At 42.7% G+C, this 18,302-nt stretch overlaps 1 protein-coding gene across 1 annotated transcript in view; it reads left to right on the forward strand.

Annotated features, from left to right (window-relative positions):
- Positions 1-17,605, forward strand: part of HYDIN (HYDIN axonemal central pair apparatus protein) — a 469,694-nt gene extending 452,089 nt beyond the window's left edge. Inside the window, exons 86-88 of the mRNA XM_077984568.1 lie at positions 5,632-5,862; positions 15,045-15,269; positions 17,037-17,605. Coding sequence (XP_077840694.1) covers positions 5,632-5,862; positions 15,045-15,269; positions 17,037-17,519 — 939 coding nt within the window. The 3' untranslated portion in view covers positions 17,520-17,605. The remainder of the gene's footprint in view (positions 1-5,631; positions 5,863-15,044; positions 15,270-17,036) is intronic.
- The last annotated feature ends 697 nt before the right edge of the window (positions 17,606-18,302 follow it).

The raw sequence follows: 18,302 nt of genomic DNA on the forward strand, positions 1-18,302 counted from the left end.
CTTGTGGCAACACTAAACACAAGAAGATAATGGAATGAGCTATCCAAATGTCTGAGAATGATTGTCAATCTAGAACTCTTTTTCCAGGCAAAACTCTTCTGACACCAAAACTTGGACATACAAGGACTCAAAGTAACTGACCTAGGGCCAGGCACAGTGGCTCACGCCTGTAATCCCAACACTTTGGGAGGCCAAGAGGGGCTGGCAAGTGCCTATAGTCCCAGCTACTCAGGAGGCTGAGGTAGGAGGACTGATTGAGCCCAGGAGATTGAGGTTGCAGTGAGCCGAGATGACACCACTGCACTCCACCTGGGCAACAGAACAAAACTATGTCTCAAAAAAAAAAAAAAAAAGTAAACCACCCATATGCACAAACTCCATACGAAAATAAATACAAAATTAAAAGTTCTTGAATTAACAAAGCTTCAAAAATAAGTAAGTGACGCATGTGCAGTGGCTCACGCCTGTAATTCCAACACTTTGGAAGGCTGAGGTGGATGGATCACTTGAGGTTAGGAGTTCAAGACCAGCCTAGCCAACATAGTGAAACCCTATCTCTACTAAAAATACAAAAATTGGCTCAGCATGGTGATGCATGCCTGTAGTCCCAGCTACTCAAGAGGCTGACGCAGGAGAATTGCTTGAACCCGGGAGGCAGAGGTTGCAGTGAGCCAAGATCACACCACTGCACTCCATTCTGGGCAACAGAGAGAGACCTTGTCTCAAAAAAAAAAAAAAAAAAAAGTGACTCAAAGAGGAAAGTACAAGGATATAATAAGCAAAGTATCAAAATTAAATTGATAGGTAATTTTAAATGATCGTTGAAAGACAATCTAACGTAAATATTTCATATGACCTGAACATAGGAAATAGCAAGGGGAAGAATAACATAAGGCAATGAGAAACATTTCCTCATTCTGGAGGAATTGAATGGGAGAAATAAGAGAAGTTTTCTCATTCAGAAAGAAGAGTAGGAAGAGAATAGAGATATTCATAAACTGTAGATGTAAACAAAAAATAAGTAAAGATATGTATTAAAATAGAAGTGAAAAGATTTTGGAGTAAAAATGACAGAGTGAACCCAGATCACCAGTCTCCTTACAGTAATATATATTGAAATTTAAAATAATAACATTTTTTAAAGAATAGAAAGCATTTCTGCTTCTGGTTATAATGATTATAATAATCCATTTTATACTCCTCCCACTATAAAAAATAAAAAATTAAAAAAAAAAACGTAAAACTCAACCAAATCTCTGAGGCAACTTTTCTCAGGCATTAGACAACAGGCAGCACAATACTGCAGTCCTCCAAAGGGAAGGAAAACTCATGACATGAATCCCCACGATTATCCTGGTTCTCTGCCTAAGGACAATTTCCTGACTACAGTTCAGTGAGCTAGAGTCCACGCAAAGCACAGCAGCCCCCAAAGAGCTGAGGAGGCAGAAATCAGAGTTTGGGGCAGTCAGAAAGGCTGGTCTCTAGAGGGTAGGACACCAGAGAGAAAGGACCAGTGCATGAGTAAAGAGGACAGGTCAGAAGACAGCATGGGGGTTCAAACCCTCACTATCCTTGGCTAAGAGTTGGACTGCACACGTGCAGGGTGAGACAACATGAGATTTACTAGGGAACAGCTGCTATTTGGTTGATAAAGGAATAGTAATACTATGTGTTAATCAGTGCTGGGGAACATTGGAAGTCTGGCCCAGCCAGAGGAAAGAGATTGCATTAATACCTCGTTAAAATCCTGAAAACCCAGCTAAAATACTAGAAAAACCAGAAGAAAGGCTTAGGAGAAGGGGCCATTCCCTTAGTATAAGGCCTTCTCTTTGTTAGCCCTTTAAGAAAGCCTAAAACTAAGCACATACAAGTTCTACAGGGAGGACAAAATCTGGAGATTGCATCCCAGCAAGTCAGAAGGTCCTGATACATACCTTGAGCTTTACACAGATGTGCTCTAACAAAGCATAAAACCAAACCCACACAAATTTAAGTCAGTGATTCAGCTGCCTCCTAGAACAAAATCAACACTGTTAAAAGGAAGAGAATCCAGAATCTCTACAATGATCATCAGCATTGTCCAGTACGCAAACAAAAATTACTAGACCTGTGGAGAAGCAGAAAAATGAGATCCATTGTCAAGAATAAAAAGCAGACAATGGAAACTGACTCCAGATGGGCCAGATGTTGGATTTAGCAGGCAAAGACTTCACAGCAACTGTTCTAAACATAACGTAACATTCTCTGGGAAGACGAAAATGAGAGAGAATGTGAATGAGGCAGAAAATTAAATTACAGACATAACTCAGAAATACTGTGGGTTCAGTTCCAGGCCACCATGACAAAGCTAACATTACAGTAAAGTGAGTCACAATTTTTTTTGTTTCCTGGTACTTATAAAAGTTATGTTTAAACTATACTGTAGTCTATTAAGTGTACAATAACATTAGGTCTTTAAAAGTAATGTATAGGCCAGGCGCGGTGGCTCAAGCCTGTAATCCCAGCACTTTGGGAGGCCAAGACAGGTGGATCATGAGGTCAGGAGATCGAGACCATCCTGGCTAACATGGTGAAACCCCATCTCTACTAAAAATTACAAAAAACTAGCCGGGCGAGGTGGCGGGCGCCTGTAGTCCCAGCTACTCGGGAGGCTGAGGCAGGAGAATGGCGTAAACCCGGGAGGCGGAGCTTGCAGTGAGCTGAGATACGGCCACTGCATTCCAGCCTGGGCGACCAAGCGAGACTCTGTCTCAAAAAAAAAAAAAAAAAAGAAATTTTCCTAATTGGATTTAAAAAAAATAAAACTATAGATCCAAGAAACTTGGAAAACTTCAAGCAGGAAAAATAAAAAAAACTATTCCTGTACACATCAGGCATTGTTTCTTTTTCAAACTGCCAAAAAACAAAGATAAAGAGAAAAGCTTAAAGCAGTCAGAGGGAAAAAATACATATTACAGAGAGAGGGACAGCGATAACAATGGCTGTCCTAGAGTTCTGGCTTCACCTAGGAAATAATGGAAGCTATCTGTAAAGTGCTGAAAGAAAAGGAAACAGTTCATCTAAAATTCCTTATCCACTGAAAATGTCCTTTAAAACTGAGAGTGAAATAGCCATTTTCATATAAAAGAACCTGAGAGCATTCATTATCAGCAGATTTACCTTACTGCACAACATGTTAATAGATCTTCTTCAGTCTGAAGGGAAATGATACCAGATGAGAACTTCAGTCTGCAAGAAGAAAAGAGGAGCTCTAGAAATGGTCAATACCTAGGGAAATGCAAAATATATATTTGGAGGGTTTTTTCTTCGATTTCTTAAAAGACAACTGACAGTTTATAACACATATAATAACATTCTAAGGTAGATGTTCTTATGTATGTAGAAATAAAAGATATGACAACAAAAGCGCAAAAGATGGAGTGGACAGGCAAATGAAGTGATGCTAACGCAAGGTTATTATTAAGTGTGAGGTAGGGACCAGAAAGCGTCCATTGTCAAGTGGGAAGTGATAAAATATTAACATTTAATAAATGTTGATAAGGATTCATTTTTAGCTCTGGAGCAACCATTAAACATTGTTTTAAAGGCCAGGCACAGTGGCTCACACCTGTAATCCCAGCACTTTGGGAGGCTGAAGCAGGCAAATCACCTGAGGTCAGGAGTTCAAGACCCGCCTGGCCAACATGGTGAAACCCCGTCTCTACTAAAAATACAAAAATTAGTTGGGCATGGTGGCACATGCCTGTAATCCCAGCTACTTGGGAGGCTGAGGCTGGAAAGTCACTTGAACCCAGGAGGTGGAGGTTGCAGTGAACTGAGATCGCACCACTGCACTCCAACCTAGGTGACAGAGTGAGACTCCATCTCAATAAAAAAAAAAGTTTTAAAATATGACTAAGAAGCCAGTATAGAAAATAAAATATGTTCCAAAAGATTATATATCAATCCAAAAGAAAGCAGGAAAGTAACAACAGAAAAATGAAAAATAAAAGGGATATGTGGAAAATAACTAGCAAGGAAGCAGACTTCGGGTCAAACATATAAACAATCACTTTAGGCCAGGCGTGGTGGCTCATGCCTGTAATCCCAGTACTTTGGGAGGCCGAGGCGAGCAGATCGCGAGGTCAGGAGATCGAGACCACGGTGAAACCCTGTCTCTACTAAAAACACAGAAAAATTAGCCAGGCGCGGTGGTGGGTGCCTATAGTCCCAGCTACTCAGGAGGCTGAGGCAGGAGAATGACGTGAACCTGGAAGGCGGAGCTTGCAGTGAGCCGAGATCTGGCCACTGCACTCCAGCCTGGGTGACAGAGTGAGACTCCATCTCAAAAAAAAAAAAAAAAATCACTTTAAATGTAAAACACTAAACACTCCAATTAAAAGACAGGGAGTGTTAGAGGCTCTTCAAGACACAAAGAAGTTGAAAGTAAAAAGCCAGACTATATAAAAAACTATTAACACCTAATAATAAGAAGATAAACAACCCAATGTGTTAGAAAGGACAAACCACTTGAATAGACCCTATTGCATAAAAGCAGCTATGTGAATGACCAATAAAAACAAGAGAAGATGCTGAACATTATCAGTCACCAGGGAAAAGAACTTAAAAAGGTGAGCAGCACAAGAAGTCCATTGCAGGGTGAAGGGACAATATAGTGTTGTTACAAGTGTGAGCTCTAGAGTCAGTCTAACCTGGGTTCAAATCTTGGTCCTGACTTTTCTTTACGTGTGACCTTGGGAAAGATACTTGCTAAGCCTCAGTTCCCTCATCTTTAAAAAATAAAAATAAATAAAATAAAATAAAGGTGAAGTGGCATAATAACAGTGCCTACGAATTGTATGAATTAACTAAGTAAGCATTTCTATTTATTGCCTGGCACACAGTAATCATTAATTAAGTGTTAGATGCTATTGTTTTTAAACTATCCCAGCAGCAACAGGAATAGGAAGAAAGCCCATTGTGGTCAGGCACAGTGGCTCACACCTATAATCCCAACACTTTGGGAGGTCAACATGGACAGATCACTTGAGGTCAGGAGTTCAGGACCAGCCTGACCAACATGGTGAAACCCTGTCTCTACTAAAACTGCAAAAATTAGCCAGGCAGGCGCCTGTAATCCCAGCTACTTGGGAGGCTGATGCAGAAGAATCGCTTGAACCCGGAAGGTGGGGGTTGCAGTGAGCCGAGTCATGCCATTGCACTCCAGCCTGGGCAACAGAGTGAGACTCCCTCTAAAAAAAAAAAAGAAAGAAAGAAAGAAAGAGAGAGAGAGAGAGAGGCAGGCAAGCCCAGCCCATTGAAACTTACCTCAGAGGTCTTGCTTGTTTTCCAGAGCCGGCCAGCTGTCCCCACCAGGAAAGTGCTGGCATTGGACAGTCCTGCTCTAGCCTCTTCTAACGCAAGCCCAGGCTATTTAATAATCGTTCATCTGGGAGGAGCCGGACTAGAATTCCTAACTAGAAAGTCTGACTGGCAGGGATCCGGGTAGGCTGCGAGGGTCCTGTCAGCCTGGTACCCGTGCTTCACATGCCAAACAATGCTAACAAAGAGAAGCAGCCCCTGAAAATGTGCAGAGGCTTCCGGCTCACCCCTGCTCTTCCCTGTTTCCTCCCTCTCTCCCCGTGAATGCAGGTGATCTTCCGAAACGAGGTGACAAATGAGTTCTTGTACTACAATGTGAGTTTCAGGGTCATCCCTTCAGGCATCATCAAAACCATCGAGATGGTGACCCCAGTCCGGCAAGTTGCATCAGCCTCCATCAAGTTGGAGAACCCTCTGCCCTACTTGGTGACCTTCTCCACGGAATGCCGGATGCCCGACATCGCCCTGCCCTCCCAGTTCGTGGTACCTCCCAACTCCGAGGTACGGCCCCTTGGCTGTCAGGGGCTCCCTGAGAGCTGTGACAGTGGCTTCCACCCACAAGACCTCTGGATCCACACTCTGCATTCCCGGAGGGTGGGCTGGCCTGGCAGTGGTCAGGAAGGCAGGGGATGGGACAATCACCCTCATGTTCCTTTCCTTGTTGCTAAAGTCCTCACAGGAGCTTGGGCATGTAGTTCGGAATTCTCTCCTATGAACCTTGTCTCTATGATTTGTTTGTTTGCTTTGTTCCAGCTAAAACAGTTTTTCTTGTTTTTTGATAATTATAAAAGTAGTAGAGAGTCCAGGCGCGGTGACTCACGCCTATAATCCCACCACTTTGGGAGGCCAGGGAGGGCAGATCACTTGAGGTCAGGAATTTGAGACTAGCCTGGCCAACATGGTGAAACTCCATCTCTACTAAAAATACAAAAATTAGCCCGGTATGGTGGTGGACGCCTGTAATCCCAGCTACTCGGGAGGCTGAGGCAGAAGAATTGCTTGAACCCGGGAGGCGGAGGTTGCAGTGAGGCGAGATCGCACCACTGCACTACAGCCTGGGCAACAGAGCAAGACTCTATCTCAAAATAAAATAAAATAAAAGTAGTACAGAATAGGTGTGAAAAGGAAAACAAGGTACGTAATAGCATGTGCACACACACACGTACTACTTCAGGAAGGAGCACAAGAAAACTGACAGTGGTTAGGAGGGCATGGATGGAATTACAGAATTGTGAACTAGAAGGGAGATTAACTTTCTTTGGAGTCTTTTTATCTGGTTATCACTCCAAACTCTCACTGTCCGGATTCTATCAAATCGCTTCTGTTTCTCCACCTTCAACCGACCTGACGAGTTCCCCTCACTCCAGCCCCCGCCGACTCCCTTCCTCTGCAGAATCTACAATCCATTTTGTTCTTCAGAGCAAGTCTCCATGCCCTTTATTTTATTTTGATCTTTTTCACTGTGAGCTATAAAATCTATACCGAAAAGTCTATAAAACATATATATACCTGTAATGTATTAAAACGTGTGTTTCAAACAAATAACTGTGAAATAAATATCTGTTTCATACCCAGGCCAAGAATTATGAAATTGCCATCACCCCAGAAACCTCCTTCAGCCATGTGCCCCTCTGCAATCACAACACCCTCCCTCTCTCACCCCTCAGAGTTACCAGTGTTCTTATTTTGTGATCATTTTGTTGTTGTTGTTTTTGAGCAATACAGTTTAGATTTGCCTGTTTTTGAACTTTCTGTGAGAGAAATCACAGCATATGCTTTCTCTAATGTGTTCTTTCTTTTGCTCAATATTGTGATTGAGACAGCCATCTATGTTGTTGCACGCAGCTGAGGTTCATATGTCTTTGCTGCTGTGGAATATCCCATTGTGTGACTAGACCACAACTTAGATATTCATTCTTCAGTGGCTGGTCATTTGTGTTGGTTTCAATGTCTAGTTATCCCGAAAAATGTAGCCATGGATCTCCTGGTACATGTATCCTCCCAATGCGCATAGGCATACTTTGTTCCACAGTGTGTGCCTAGGAGTAGAACCACTGGTCATAGAGTGTGCATAGCTATCACTTTAGTAGGTAATTGCCAATCAGTGATGAGAGTTCCTGATGTTCAACATCTTCACCAACCCTTGGTATTGTCAGGTTTTTTTTAAGGTTTACTAATCTGATAAACTGCTAACTCCTCATGGACTTAATTTCCCTTTTTACAAACAGATTGATTTCAGTTGGGTAATATTATGTATAGGAGATCTGCATCTGTGTTCATGAGTGAGCTTAGATCACCGTTTTCCTCTCTCGTACTGTCTCTGTCCAGTTTGCGTATCAAAGTTTTGCAAGCCATATAGAGTCAGGCATTTTCTCACTTTCTGGATTCTGTGAGTTTATAAAAGATTGAAATTATGTCTTCCTTGAACTCGCAGATGAAACCACCTAGGCCTGGTTGGTTTTTGTATGTGTGGAGGTGGGGGAGATTGTCTACTACTTATTTGTCTACTACTATTCAATTCCTTTAATGGGTTATTGGACTACTTAGATTTTCTGTTTCTACTTGAGTCAGTAATAAGACCATGTTCATTTCATCCCTATATTAAAATGTTGGTATACAATTCTTAATATCATATTACCTTTTTAATATGACGTCTCTTTTTCATTTCTAATGTTGGTTGTTGTGCCTTCTCTCTCTGTTTCTTGATTAGTCTTACCAGAGGTTTCTTTCCAAAATGCATCTTTTGGCTCCGTTGTGACTCTATCGTATGGTTGCTTTCTGGTCACTTGATTTCTGCTTTTGTCTTTATTATTTCCTTCCTTCTGCTTCCTTTGGGATACTGGGGGCTCATCTAATTTCTAAGATGAATGCTTAGTGCTTTGACTTCTAGTCTTCCTGATTTTCCAATCTATACATTTAAGATTATAAATATCTAAGTACTGCTTTAGCCGTTATACAAATTGTGATTGTAGTGTTTTTTATTCAGTTCAAAAAGGTTCTAATTTTTGTGATTAATACTTTTTTAACTAATGGTTATTAGAAGAGTTTCTTAATTTCTAAACATGTGGATTTTTCTAGTTATTTTTTAAATTACTTTGTGATCTGAGAACATATTCTATGTTATTTCAGTTCTCTAAAATGTGTTTAGACTTGTTTTTATGGCCCGGTGTGTGGTTTTGTGAGGTGGTTGTTTTTGTTTTTGTTTTTTGATCCTCCATCTATTTTTTTAAAAGAATGCATTTGCCATTTTGAGGTTTATTTTTTAGACAGAGTCTCACTCAGTCAGCTGGAGTGCAGTGGCGTGATATCAGCTCACTGCAGCCTCTGCCTCCCAGGTTCAAGCAATGCTCCTGCCTCAGCCTCCCAAGTAGCTGGGATTACAGGCGCACACCACTACGGCCTGCTAATTTTTATATTTTTAGTACAAATGGGGTTTTGCCATGTTGGCCAAGCTCGTCAGAAACTCCTTACCTCACATGATCTGCCCTCCTCAGCCTCCCAAAATGCTACTGGAATTACAGGCGTGAGCCACCACGCCCAGTCAGGTTCAGTTTCCTATATTCTTACTGATATTTTTGTCTGCTTTTTTTTTTTTTTTATCAGTTAAGAGAGTACATTAAAGTATATCACTATGATTGTGGATCTGTTTGTTTCTTCTTGTAGTTTGTCATGTTTTGCTTTGTATACTTTGAAGCTATGTTTTGGTTAAGTAAAAATGATAGTATTTTTCCGGTAACTTGAAACTCTTTTCATCACGAAGTGATCCTCTTTGTCTCTACTAACGATTTGGCCTTGAAGATCATTTTGTCTGCTATTAATACAACTTTCTTCTGGTTAGTATTTGCATAGTGTATGTTTTAATTATCATACTTTCAACCTTTCTGTGCCCTTATAATTTAAATGTGTCTTTTATAAACAGTATATAGATGAGGGGTGAGGGGTGGAGAGGGGGTTGAGACAGGGTCTCACTCTGACACCCAGGCTGGAGTGCAGTGGTGTGATCACAGCTCACTGTAGCTTCAACCTCCCCAGGCTCAGGTGGTCCTGCCACCTAAGCCTCCCGAGTAGCTGGGACTACAGGTGCGTGTCACCATGCCCGGCTAATTTTTATATTTTTTTGTAGGCTCATCTCAAACTCCCAGGCTCAAGCAGTCCACCCGCCTCAGCCTCCCAAAGTGCTGAGGCGGGTGGATTGCTTGAGCCCAAGAGTTACAGGCGTGAGCCACCATGTCCAGTCAGATTTGTTTTTTTAATCCATCCTAGCAATCTTTAGTTTTCACTGGAGTTATTTATATTATTTGTATTTAATATGCTGACATAGTCAAGTTTATATTCCCCCATGTGCTTTCTCGTTATCTGGGCTGTTCTGTTCTCTTTTTCTCTTTTGTTTTGTGGATATCTCTTCCCGTCTTGTCTTCATTGTTACTCTGCTCACATTCACTTTTTTAAGATGATAACTTTGTGTATAATTCTACCATCTTCTTTTTCCATTGCTCATGTTAGGTTTTTCCACACTGTTGGAAAGAGAGGGTAACCTGTGTATCTAAGGCTTTCTCCTCTGTTGTAACTGCAAAATGTTGATTTTTTTTCCCCAAATACAGCCTTATGCTTTTAAGATTTATTTTCTCTGCTCTCATCCCCAGTTTTTTCTGAACTCTATCTTTCCTTTACCCCTAGTGTCTCTGTTACGGTCAAATAGATTCTACTTTCATAGATTTCTGTCAGTGCAGGAGTTTTATCTTAGGAAGGAGCTTCAGTCACTTGGTTTTGTGCATTCGAATGGCCTATACTGCCCCATATTGTCCAATCTTATCGCAACAGTTTCTGCGATTAACCATAAACTGGAGCCCGAAATTATTCCTCTAGCTTAGGCTGCTGTTGTCAAATTGTCCTATCGGGTTTTCCAGGTTTTGCCTGTTCATGCAATGTCAAGGGAAAAAAAGTTTTCCAGGTTGCATGAGAGCCCCCAATTCAGAGGCAACTCTGGGTTCTTGGGCTGTCAGGACTGATGCTCTTTTACCTTCCTTCTGCTTTTCCCCTATAGTGGCTGATACTGCACCCATCTGCTAGCTGTTGATAATTTGGTCCTACCCACTCGTATTTTGGGATTTCAGGGGTTACCTTTTCACTGAGTTTTGTTATAAATCGTGGCCATGTGTTCTTGCTGCTGTTAACCTAGTAGATCTGTGCATTTTGCGGGGAGATTTGGGGAGATACCAAACTATGCTGCTGCAATCATCTTGCCTAAAGCCTGAAATTGCTTTTCACATGTGAGCAGAAGTCAAGTTTTTTTTTCCAAATGGATATAAATTGTCTCATACTGTTTTTACTTAAAAGGCCATCTTTTCCCCCACTGCTCTGCAGGACCATTTATGAAATAAATCAAGTTCATCTATGCACGAGTCTGTTCTAGCTTTTCTGTGATATCATAATGATCTAATTACTGAATTTGTGCCAATATCAGCGCACCACAATTACTACCCACTTAGAGTGAGCTTTGATGTCTGGTAAATCAAGCAATTATTCCAGCTTTATGTTGAGACTTAGTAACCTCTTATATTGTTGTTCTGCCAGAGTATCTTAGCTATTCTTGGCCTTTTACATTTCCATATCAATTTTGAAATCAGCTTGTCAATTTCCTCAATAAAAAGTAAAAAGTAAAGAAAAATAACCTGTTGGGATTTTGATTGGGATTACATTGAATCTATAGATTATTTTGAGACTATATTAGTTATTTGTTGATCTGTAACAAATTAACATTACTTAAAACAACAAACATTTACTGTCTGTGCAGTTTCTGAGGATCAAGATTCAAGAGCAGCACCTTGGCCAGGTGCTTTGTGCTCAGGGTCTCTCAGGAGGCTGGAATCAGGTTGTCAGCCAGGACGCTAGTCATCTTGAGGCATGACTGGGGCTGGATTTTCTGTCTCCAAACTCACCCATGTGGTTGCTGGAAAGGCCTTACCTCCCTGCCAGTTGTTGGCTGGAGGCTTCAGTTCCTCACCATGTAGGTTTCTACCTAGAGCTGCTTTCAACATGGCAGCTCGCTCACTTCCCCTAGGATGAGAGATCTAAGAGAAAGAGTGCACAAGAATAGAAGCCACAGGCTGGGCGTGGTGGCTCACACCTGTAATCCCAGCACTGTGGGAGGCCGAGGGAGGCTGATCACAAGGTCAAGAGTTCGAGACCAGCCTGGCCAACATAGTGAAACCCCATCTCTACTAAAAATACAAAAATTAGCCGGGCATTGTGGCGTGTGCCTATAGTCCCAGCTACTCAGGAGGGTGAGGCAAGTGAATTGCTTGAACCTGGGAAGCAGAGATTGCAGTGAGCCGAGATGGCAACACTGCACTCCAGCCTGGGTGACAGAGCAAGACTGTCTCAAAAAAAAAAAAAAAAATAGAAGCCACAGTCTTTCATCATGTAATCTCAGAAGTGACATGCCATCTTTTCTGCCATATGCCAATGGTCACACAGGTTGGTATCGTGTGGGAGAAGACTGCACGAGGCTGGGAATCCCCAGAGGTGGGGATTATTGAGGACCATCTTGGGCCTGTGTATTAGAAGGAGAATTCATATCTTTACAATATTGAGATTTCCAATCCACGAGCAAATCTCTACTTATTTAAGTCTTTTTAAATTTCTCTCAATAGCACTTTTTTTTTGGGGGGGGGTTTCTATGTAGAGACTTCATTCATCTCTTGTTAGGCTTATTTCTAACTTTTATATAGTTTGATATATACTTTGATGCTTTTATATACTTTGATGCTATTACAAATAGTTTTTTTTTAAATTTCATTATTTGTTGTAAGCATATAGAAATATAATTGATTTTTGTATATTGATTTTATACCCCATCATCTTTTACAATTCACTTATTTTGGGTTTGTTTGTTTGTGACAGAATCTCGCTTTGTCACCCAGGCTGAAGTGCAGTGGCATGATCAGGCTCACTGCAACCTCCACCTCCCGGGTTCAAGCGATTCTCATACCTCAACCTCCTCAGTAGCTGGGATTACAGGCATGCGCCACCACACGTGGCTATTTTTGTATTTTTAGTAGAGACAGGGTTTCACCATGCTGGCCAGGCTGGTCTCAAACTCCTGGCCTCAAATGGTCCTCCTGCCTCGGCCTCCCAAAGTGCTGGGATTACAGGCGTGAGCCACCGCACCTGGCTACAGTTCATTTATTTTGTATAATGACTTTGTACCCAGCCATCTTCTAAAATTCACTATGTTCAGGAGAAAGACTGGCATCCGATTTTTCTTTCTCCTCTTATTATTGTTGGATTTTGGTATCAACTTTATGCTGGTTGGAGCGGGTTCCCTCTTGGTCTTTTCTCTGAAAGAATTTGTGGAATACTAGAATTGTTTCATCCTTGATTGTCTGGTATAACTTACAAGTAAAGATTTATGAACCTGGGATTTCTTTAAGGATTTTTTTTTTTTTTTTACTATTGATTACATTTCTCTAATGGTTATATTGATAGAACTAAGTAGATTTTCTATATGTTCTTGGGTCTGATTTTTTTTTCCCCCCAAAGACAGGGTTTTGCTCTTGTTGCCCAGGCTGGAGTGCAATGGCGTGATCTCAGCTCACCACAGCCTCCGCCTCCCGGATTCAAGCAATTCTCCTGCCTCAGCCTCCTGAGTAGCTGGGATCACAGGCATGCGCCACCACACCCAGCTAATTTTGTATTTTTAGTAGAGATGGGGTTTCTCCATGTTAGTCAGGCTGATCTCGAACTCCCAATCTTAGGTGATCCGCCTGCTTCGGCCTCCCAAAGTGGGGTCTGTTTTTATAGGTTATATTTGTTTATACACATGTCTATTTTATCTAGTTTTTAAATTGTGGTAAAATTATCTAAATTATTGTACTATATTCTTTTTTGTTAAACATCTATAACTTCAGCGATATCCTCTTTTTATTCTGATATTTTTCTTTTTCAAAAAACTTTTTTAGAGATGGGGTCTCACTGTGTCTTCCAGGCTGGAGTGCAGTGGTATGATCATAGCTCCCTGCAGCCTTAAACTCCTACAATCAAGGACTCCTCCTGCCTCAGCCTCCTGAGTAGCTAGGACTACAGGCGTGTGCTGCTACATACACTCAGCTAATTTTTTTTATTTTTTTTTTTTTGTAGAAACAGGCTCTTGCTATGCTGCCCAGGCTGGTCTCAAACTCCTGGGCTCAAGTGATCTTCCTGCCTCACCCACCCAAAGCATAGGTGTGAGCCACTGCGCCCAGCCTCTAATATTTTTCAATAAGAACTAGTTGTTTTTGCCGGGCGCGGTGGCTCAAGCCTGTAATCCCAGCACTTTGGGAGGCCGAGACGGGTGGATCATGAGGTCAGGAGATCGAGACCATCCTGGCTAACACTGTGAAACCCCGTCTCTACTAAAAAATACAAAAAACTAGCCGGGCGAGGTGGCAGGCGCCTGTAGTCCCAGGTACTCGGGAGGCTGAGGCAGGAGAATGGTGTAAACCCGGGAGGCGGAGCTTGCAGTGAGCTGAGATCCGGCCACTGCACTCCAGCCTGGGCGACAGAGCGAGACTCCGTCTCAAAAAAAAAAAAAAAAACTAGTTGTTTTTTTAAATACCTACTCATAGTAAAACCAAATTTTACCTATATAAAAGCATATGAAATTGAAAATAAGTCTCCAGAATCCCATTTTCCCACCCTAACATAACTACTGGTAACTGTGTGGTATATATTCTAACAGTCTCTTTCTATACATGCATAGACATACTCTTCACAAAAAAGAGCTCATACTATATACGCATTTCTGGAACCTCCTTTCTTCCACTTTAAACATCAACACCTTTCATTTCAATGTGTATTGTTCTCTTTTTTTTTTTTTTTTTTTTTGAAACGGAGTCTCACTCTGTTGCCCAGGCTATGGAGTGGAGTGACACGATCTTAGCTCACTGCAATCTCTGCTTCGCAGGTTCAAGTGATTCTCCTGCCTCAGCCTCCCTGGTAGCTGGGACTCCAGGCATGCACCACTGCACGCAGTTAATTTTTGTATTTTTTTAGAAATGGGGTTTCACCATGTTGGTCAGGCTGGTCTCGAACTCCTGACCTCGTGATCCAACCGCCTCAGCCTCCCAAAGTGTTGGGATCACAGGTGTGAGCCACTGCACCCGGCCCCGCTCTACCTCATCCTTTCTAGTGGCTACACAATATTCCACTGAAGTGAGAAAACCATAATTTGTTTAATCTACAGATAGTACATTTGAGTTGTTTCCCTTGTTTCGCTATATAAGAAATGCTTTTTGGTTCTGCTTTGTTTTGTTGTGAGTGATAATGGAGGATGGCAGAACCCAGGACACTGTTTTGAGATTGACCATGAGCAAAGAAGGAGCTGCCTAAGCTTCAGCCCTCCTACTGGCAGCACTCGCCCATCTCCACATCTCCCTATGTGTGCTTCTCAGGAGAGGGTCCAGCACCTGCACTTAGATTCATAGAGATTCCAGATATAGAATCACCTGAACTGGAGAAAGCTAGGAGAGGTACAGGGGAGGGAGGGTGGGCTGGTTTGGACAGAGGTTCCCCAGGAGCAAGAGCAGCATGATCATGTGCACTATTTCTGCCCCCAACCCACTATGGAACCTTGGGCAGGTCTCTAGGTGGCAGGTGATGAGTTAGCCTTTCAGCATGACAGGAACTTCTGTTTTCTCTTCCAGGGCACGTTCTCATTTGAATTCCAGCCCCTGAAAGCTGGAGAAACCTTCGGAAGACTAACTTTGCACAACACTGACTTGGGTTACTACCAGTATGAGCTCAATCTGAAAGCCACGCCAGCACTTCCGGAAAAGCCCGTTCACTTCCAGACTGTCCTTGGCAGCAGCCAAATCATCCTTGTGAAGTTCATCAATTACACACGGCAGAGGACAGAATACTACTGCAGGGTGAGTGGCCCCTGCTCTACCTTCTGCCCTTCCTTCACATCAACACTGGGTTCAAAACCAATGGGAGGAGACACAGAGGGAGCATGAATGTGAGACTCAGAGGGAGCATGAATGTGAGACTCAGAGGGAGCATGAATGTGAGACTCAGACGCAGGTGCTTCGTTGCCATGGTGACACCTGCCTCAGAGGCCTGAATCTAGCCTGGAAACTCCTAGCTAGAAGCAAACAGCACCAGGCCTGGGTTCTGCCATTATAGACTTTCTGTCTTAGCAAGCTGTGATGGAGTGTAGGGGAGTTTTGTTTCGCACAGCATGCTCAGTGATCCATAGGGAGAGACAGTATAGCTTAGTGGTCATGATATCGGCTGTGGAATCAAACAGACATGGGTTTGAGTCCTGGCTTCACCGCTTACTCTTTGTATGACTAATTTGCTTAAGCTCTCTAAGCTTATTTATAAATGGGGATAATACCCCCCAACCTTGCAGGATTGCTGTAAGGATTTTAAATATGTATCTAAAGCCATTTTCTTAGAGCCTAGCCTATAGTAAGTGCTCCATACACATTAGCTGTTACCTCAGTTGGAATATAGGTTCAACTACTAAAACAGAAACCCAAAGCTAGGCACAGTGGATCACACCTGCAGTCCTAGCCCTTTGGGAGGCTCAGGTGGGAACATCGCTATAGCCAGGAGTTGAAGACCAACCTGGGCAACATAGCAAGACCTCATCTCTGTGTAAAAAAAATAAAATAAAATTCTAAAAAACAGAAACCACAAATAGCAGCAAATTAGATGTTGGTTTCTCTCACAGATAACAGTCTGGGCATAAGCAGTTTGAGCTGGAATGGCAGCTCGCTGACACCAGGCCCCCAGACACCTTCTGTCCCAATGCTCTGCCCTCTGCAGGGAGCTGCTTTGGTCCACATGGGCCAAGATGGTTTATCAGGACATCCATATTCCAGCCAGCTACAAGGGAAGAGGGGACAGTTGTATATATCACCTCCACCAATATTCCATGGAACAAAACTTCACAGGACCACACCTGTCAACAAAGGCGCTAGGAAAGGTAGTTTTTGTACTGGGCAGTCACATGCCCGGGTGAAATCAGAGATCTTGTGGCTGTAGACAAGAGGTAGAGGCTCTTGATCAGTTGTTTCAGCCAAGAGACGCTAGGTTATGTGCAGTAACAACCACAGGGGCTTAAGATGAAGGCTTGTTTCTCATTCGAGCAATTTTCCAGAGAGGCCAGCAGGGGACCCTGCTCATCTCAGTCCCTTGGGATTCAAGCACCATCTCAAATATTTCCAGTACAGTATCAGAGGCGTGAAAAGACCCTGACAGGAGTTAAATTGGCAATGAAAGGCTCTAGCATGGAAGTGACACCTTTCACTTCTGCTCACAGCTAGTTGTCTGGAACTAGCGCCACCCATCCTCTAGGAGCCAGAACGTTTGGTTTTCCACGTTCATAGAAGAAAAGAACCGGATATAGGGGACCAGCCTCCATGACTACCCTGTCGACATAATCTGGCTGTGTGTCTCAGTACACATTATTAACATCTCTTTGCATTTGTTTCTTTGTAGCAAAAGAGAAATAATAATTAGTAATACCTACCCTGCAAGGGAGTTATAAGGACACAACTTTATAACATTCCCAGTCTCACACAGACGTATTGCTTGATGTCCAGGAGTGGAGGGACTGGGGTGAACTTGAGCTCCTGGTGTGCTCTTCAGGATCTCATGTGAGCTGAGTTTGTCTGTTGCCCTTTCAGACCGACTGTACAGACTTCCACGCAGAAAAACTCATTAATGCAGCCGCAGGAGGCCAGGGAGGCACTGAAGCCAGCGTGGAAGTCTTCTTCGAGCCCAGCCACCTGGGTGAGACCAAGGGCATCCTAATTCTATCATCGCTCGCAGGTGGAGAGTATATCATCCCCCTCTTTGGAATGGCTCTGCCTCCCAAGCCCCAAGGTCCCTTCCCAATCCGAGCCGGGTACAGCATAATCATCCCCTTCAAGAATGTTTTCTATCACTTGGTGACCTTCTCCATTATCGTGGATAACCCAGCCTTCACCGTTCGCGCTGTAGAGTCTGTGCGGCCCAAGAAGATCAACAACATCACAGTCTCCTTTGAAGGAAACCCGTCTGGCAGCAAAATCCCCATCACCACCAAGCTGATTGTGAGCTGCCCTCCTGGCGAAGGGAGTGAAACTGGAATTAAATGGGTTTATTATCTGAAGGGAATCACCCTTTAGTGGTAACCAGGGTTACCTATATCAAACCAAAAGCTACGCGTTGTCTTAGCCTGAAGAAGAATAAAGAAAACAATAAGAATTCTAAAGGAACTGTTTTTATTCTTCTCATACAATTATAGGGACAGTTATTTCCATATTATGTTTTCCAAATATAGATATGAAATATCTATTTCATATTAAACAGTATAACTACACACAGCAGATCTATATTTTAGGCAACTGAATCCTTGTAAGTCCTTAAATTTAATTTATTAACATAGCCCCAAAGCTCAAGTACTTTGTAATAATTCCCATTTTTATCAAGAAGGCACAGGTATCACACTAATGACCTTCCACCATACAACAGTTAGCAGTGCATGACGCTGGGTACTGCAGTTTCTTTTTAACATCCGAAATGGTTTAAAAAGCCCCTAGATATGACTATTTTGATGTGGCATTTTATTCTGCTTTCACATAAAAGCCAAATAATATTTTCAAAGGGATGGACAGATAACATTAGGGCAATCCAGGGACACTCTCATTACTTTTTCTCTTGGCTTTTAATACCATCAGTGTTCGAATCCCACATCTCTCCTACACAGAAAGTTCCCACTGAAGTCTAGGCCTCGGAGAAAGGCTAATAGAGATCCCCCGCCACACACACACACACACACACACCCAGCCTTGGATAGCACTCAGCGGGAGAGCAGGAACTCTCAACCCATCTGCACATCAGAACCACCTAACTCTCCCTCAGAACCTGCCCCATCCCCATCTGATGTCATTGGTCTGGAGAGGGGCGTG

Source organism: Macaca mulatta, chromosome 20 (genome assembly GCF_049350105.2).
Source record: "Macaca mulatta isolate MMU2019108-1 chromosome 20, T2T-MMU8v2.0, whole genome shotgun sequence".
Lineage (NCBI taxonomy): Eukaryota > Metazoa > Chordata > Mammalia > Primates > Cercopithecidae > Macaca > Macaca mulatta.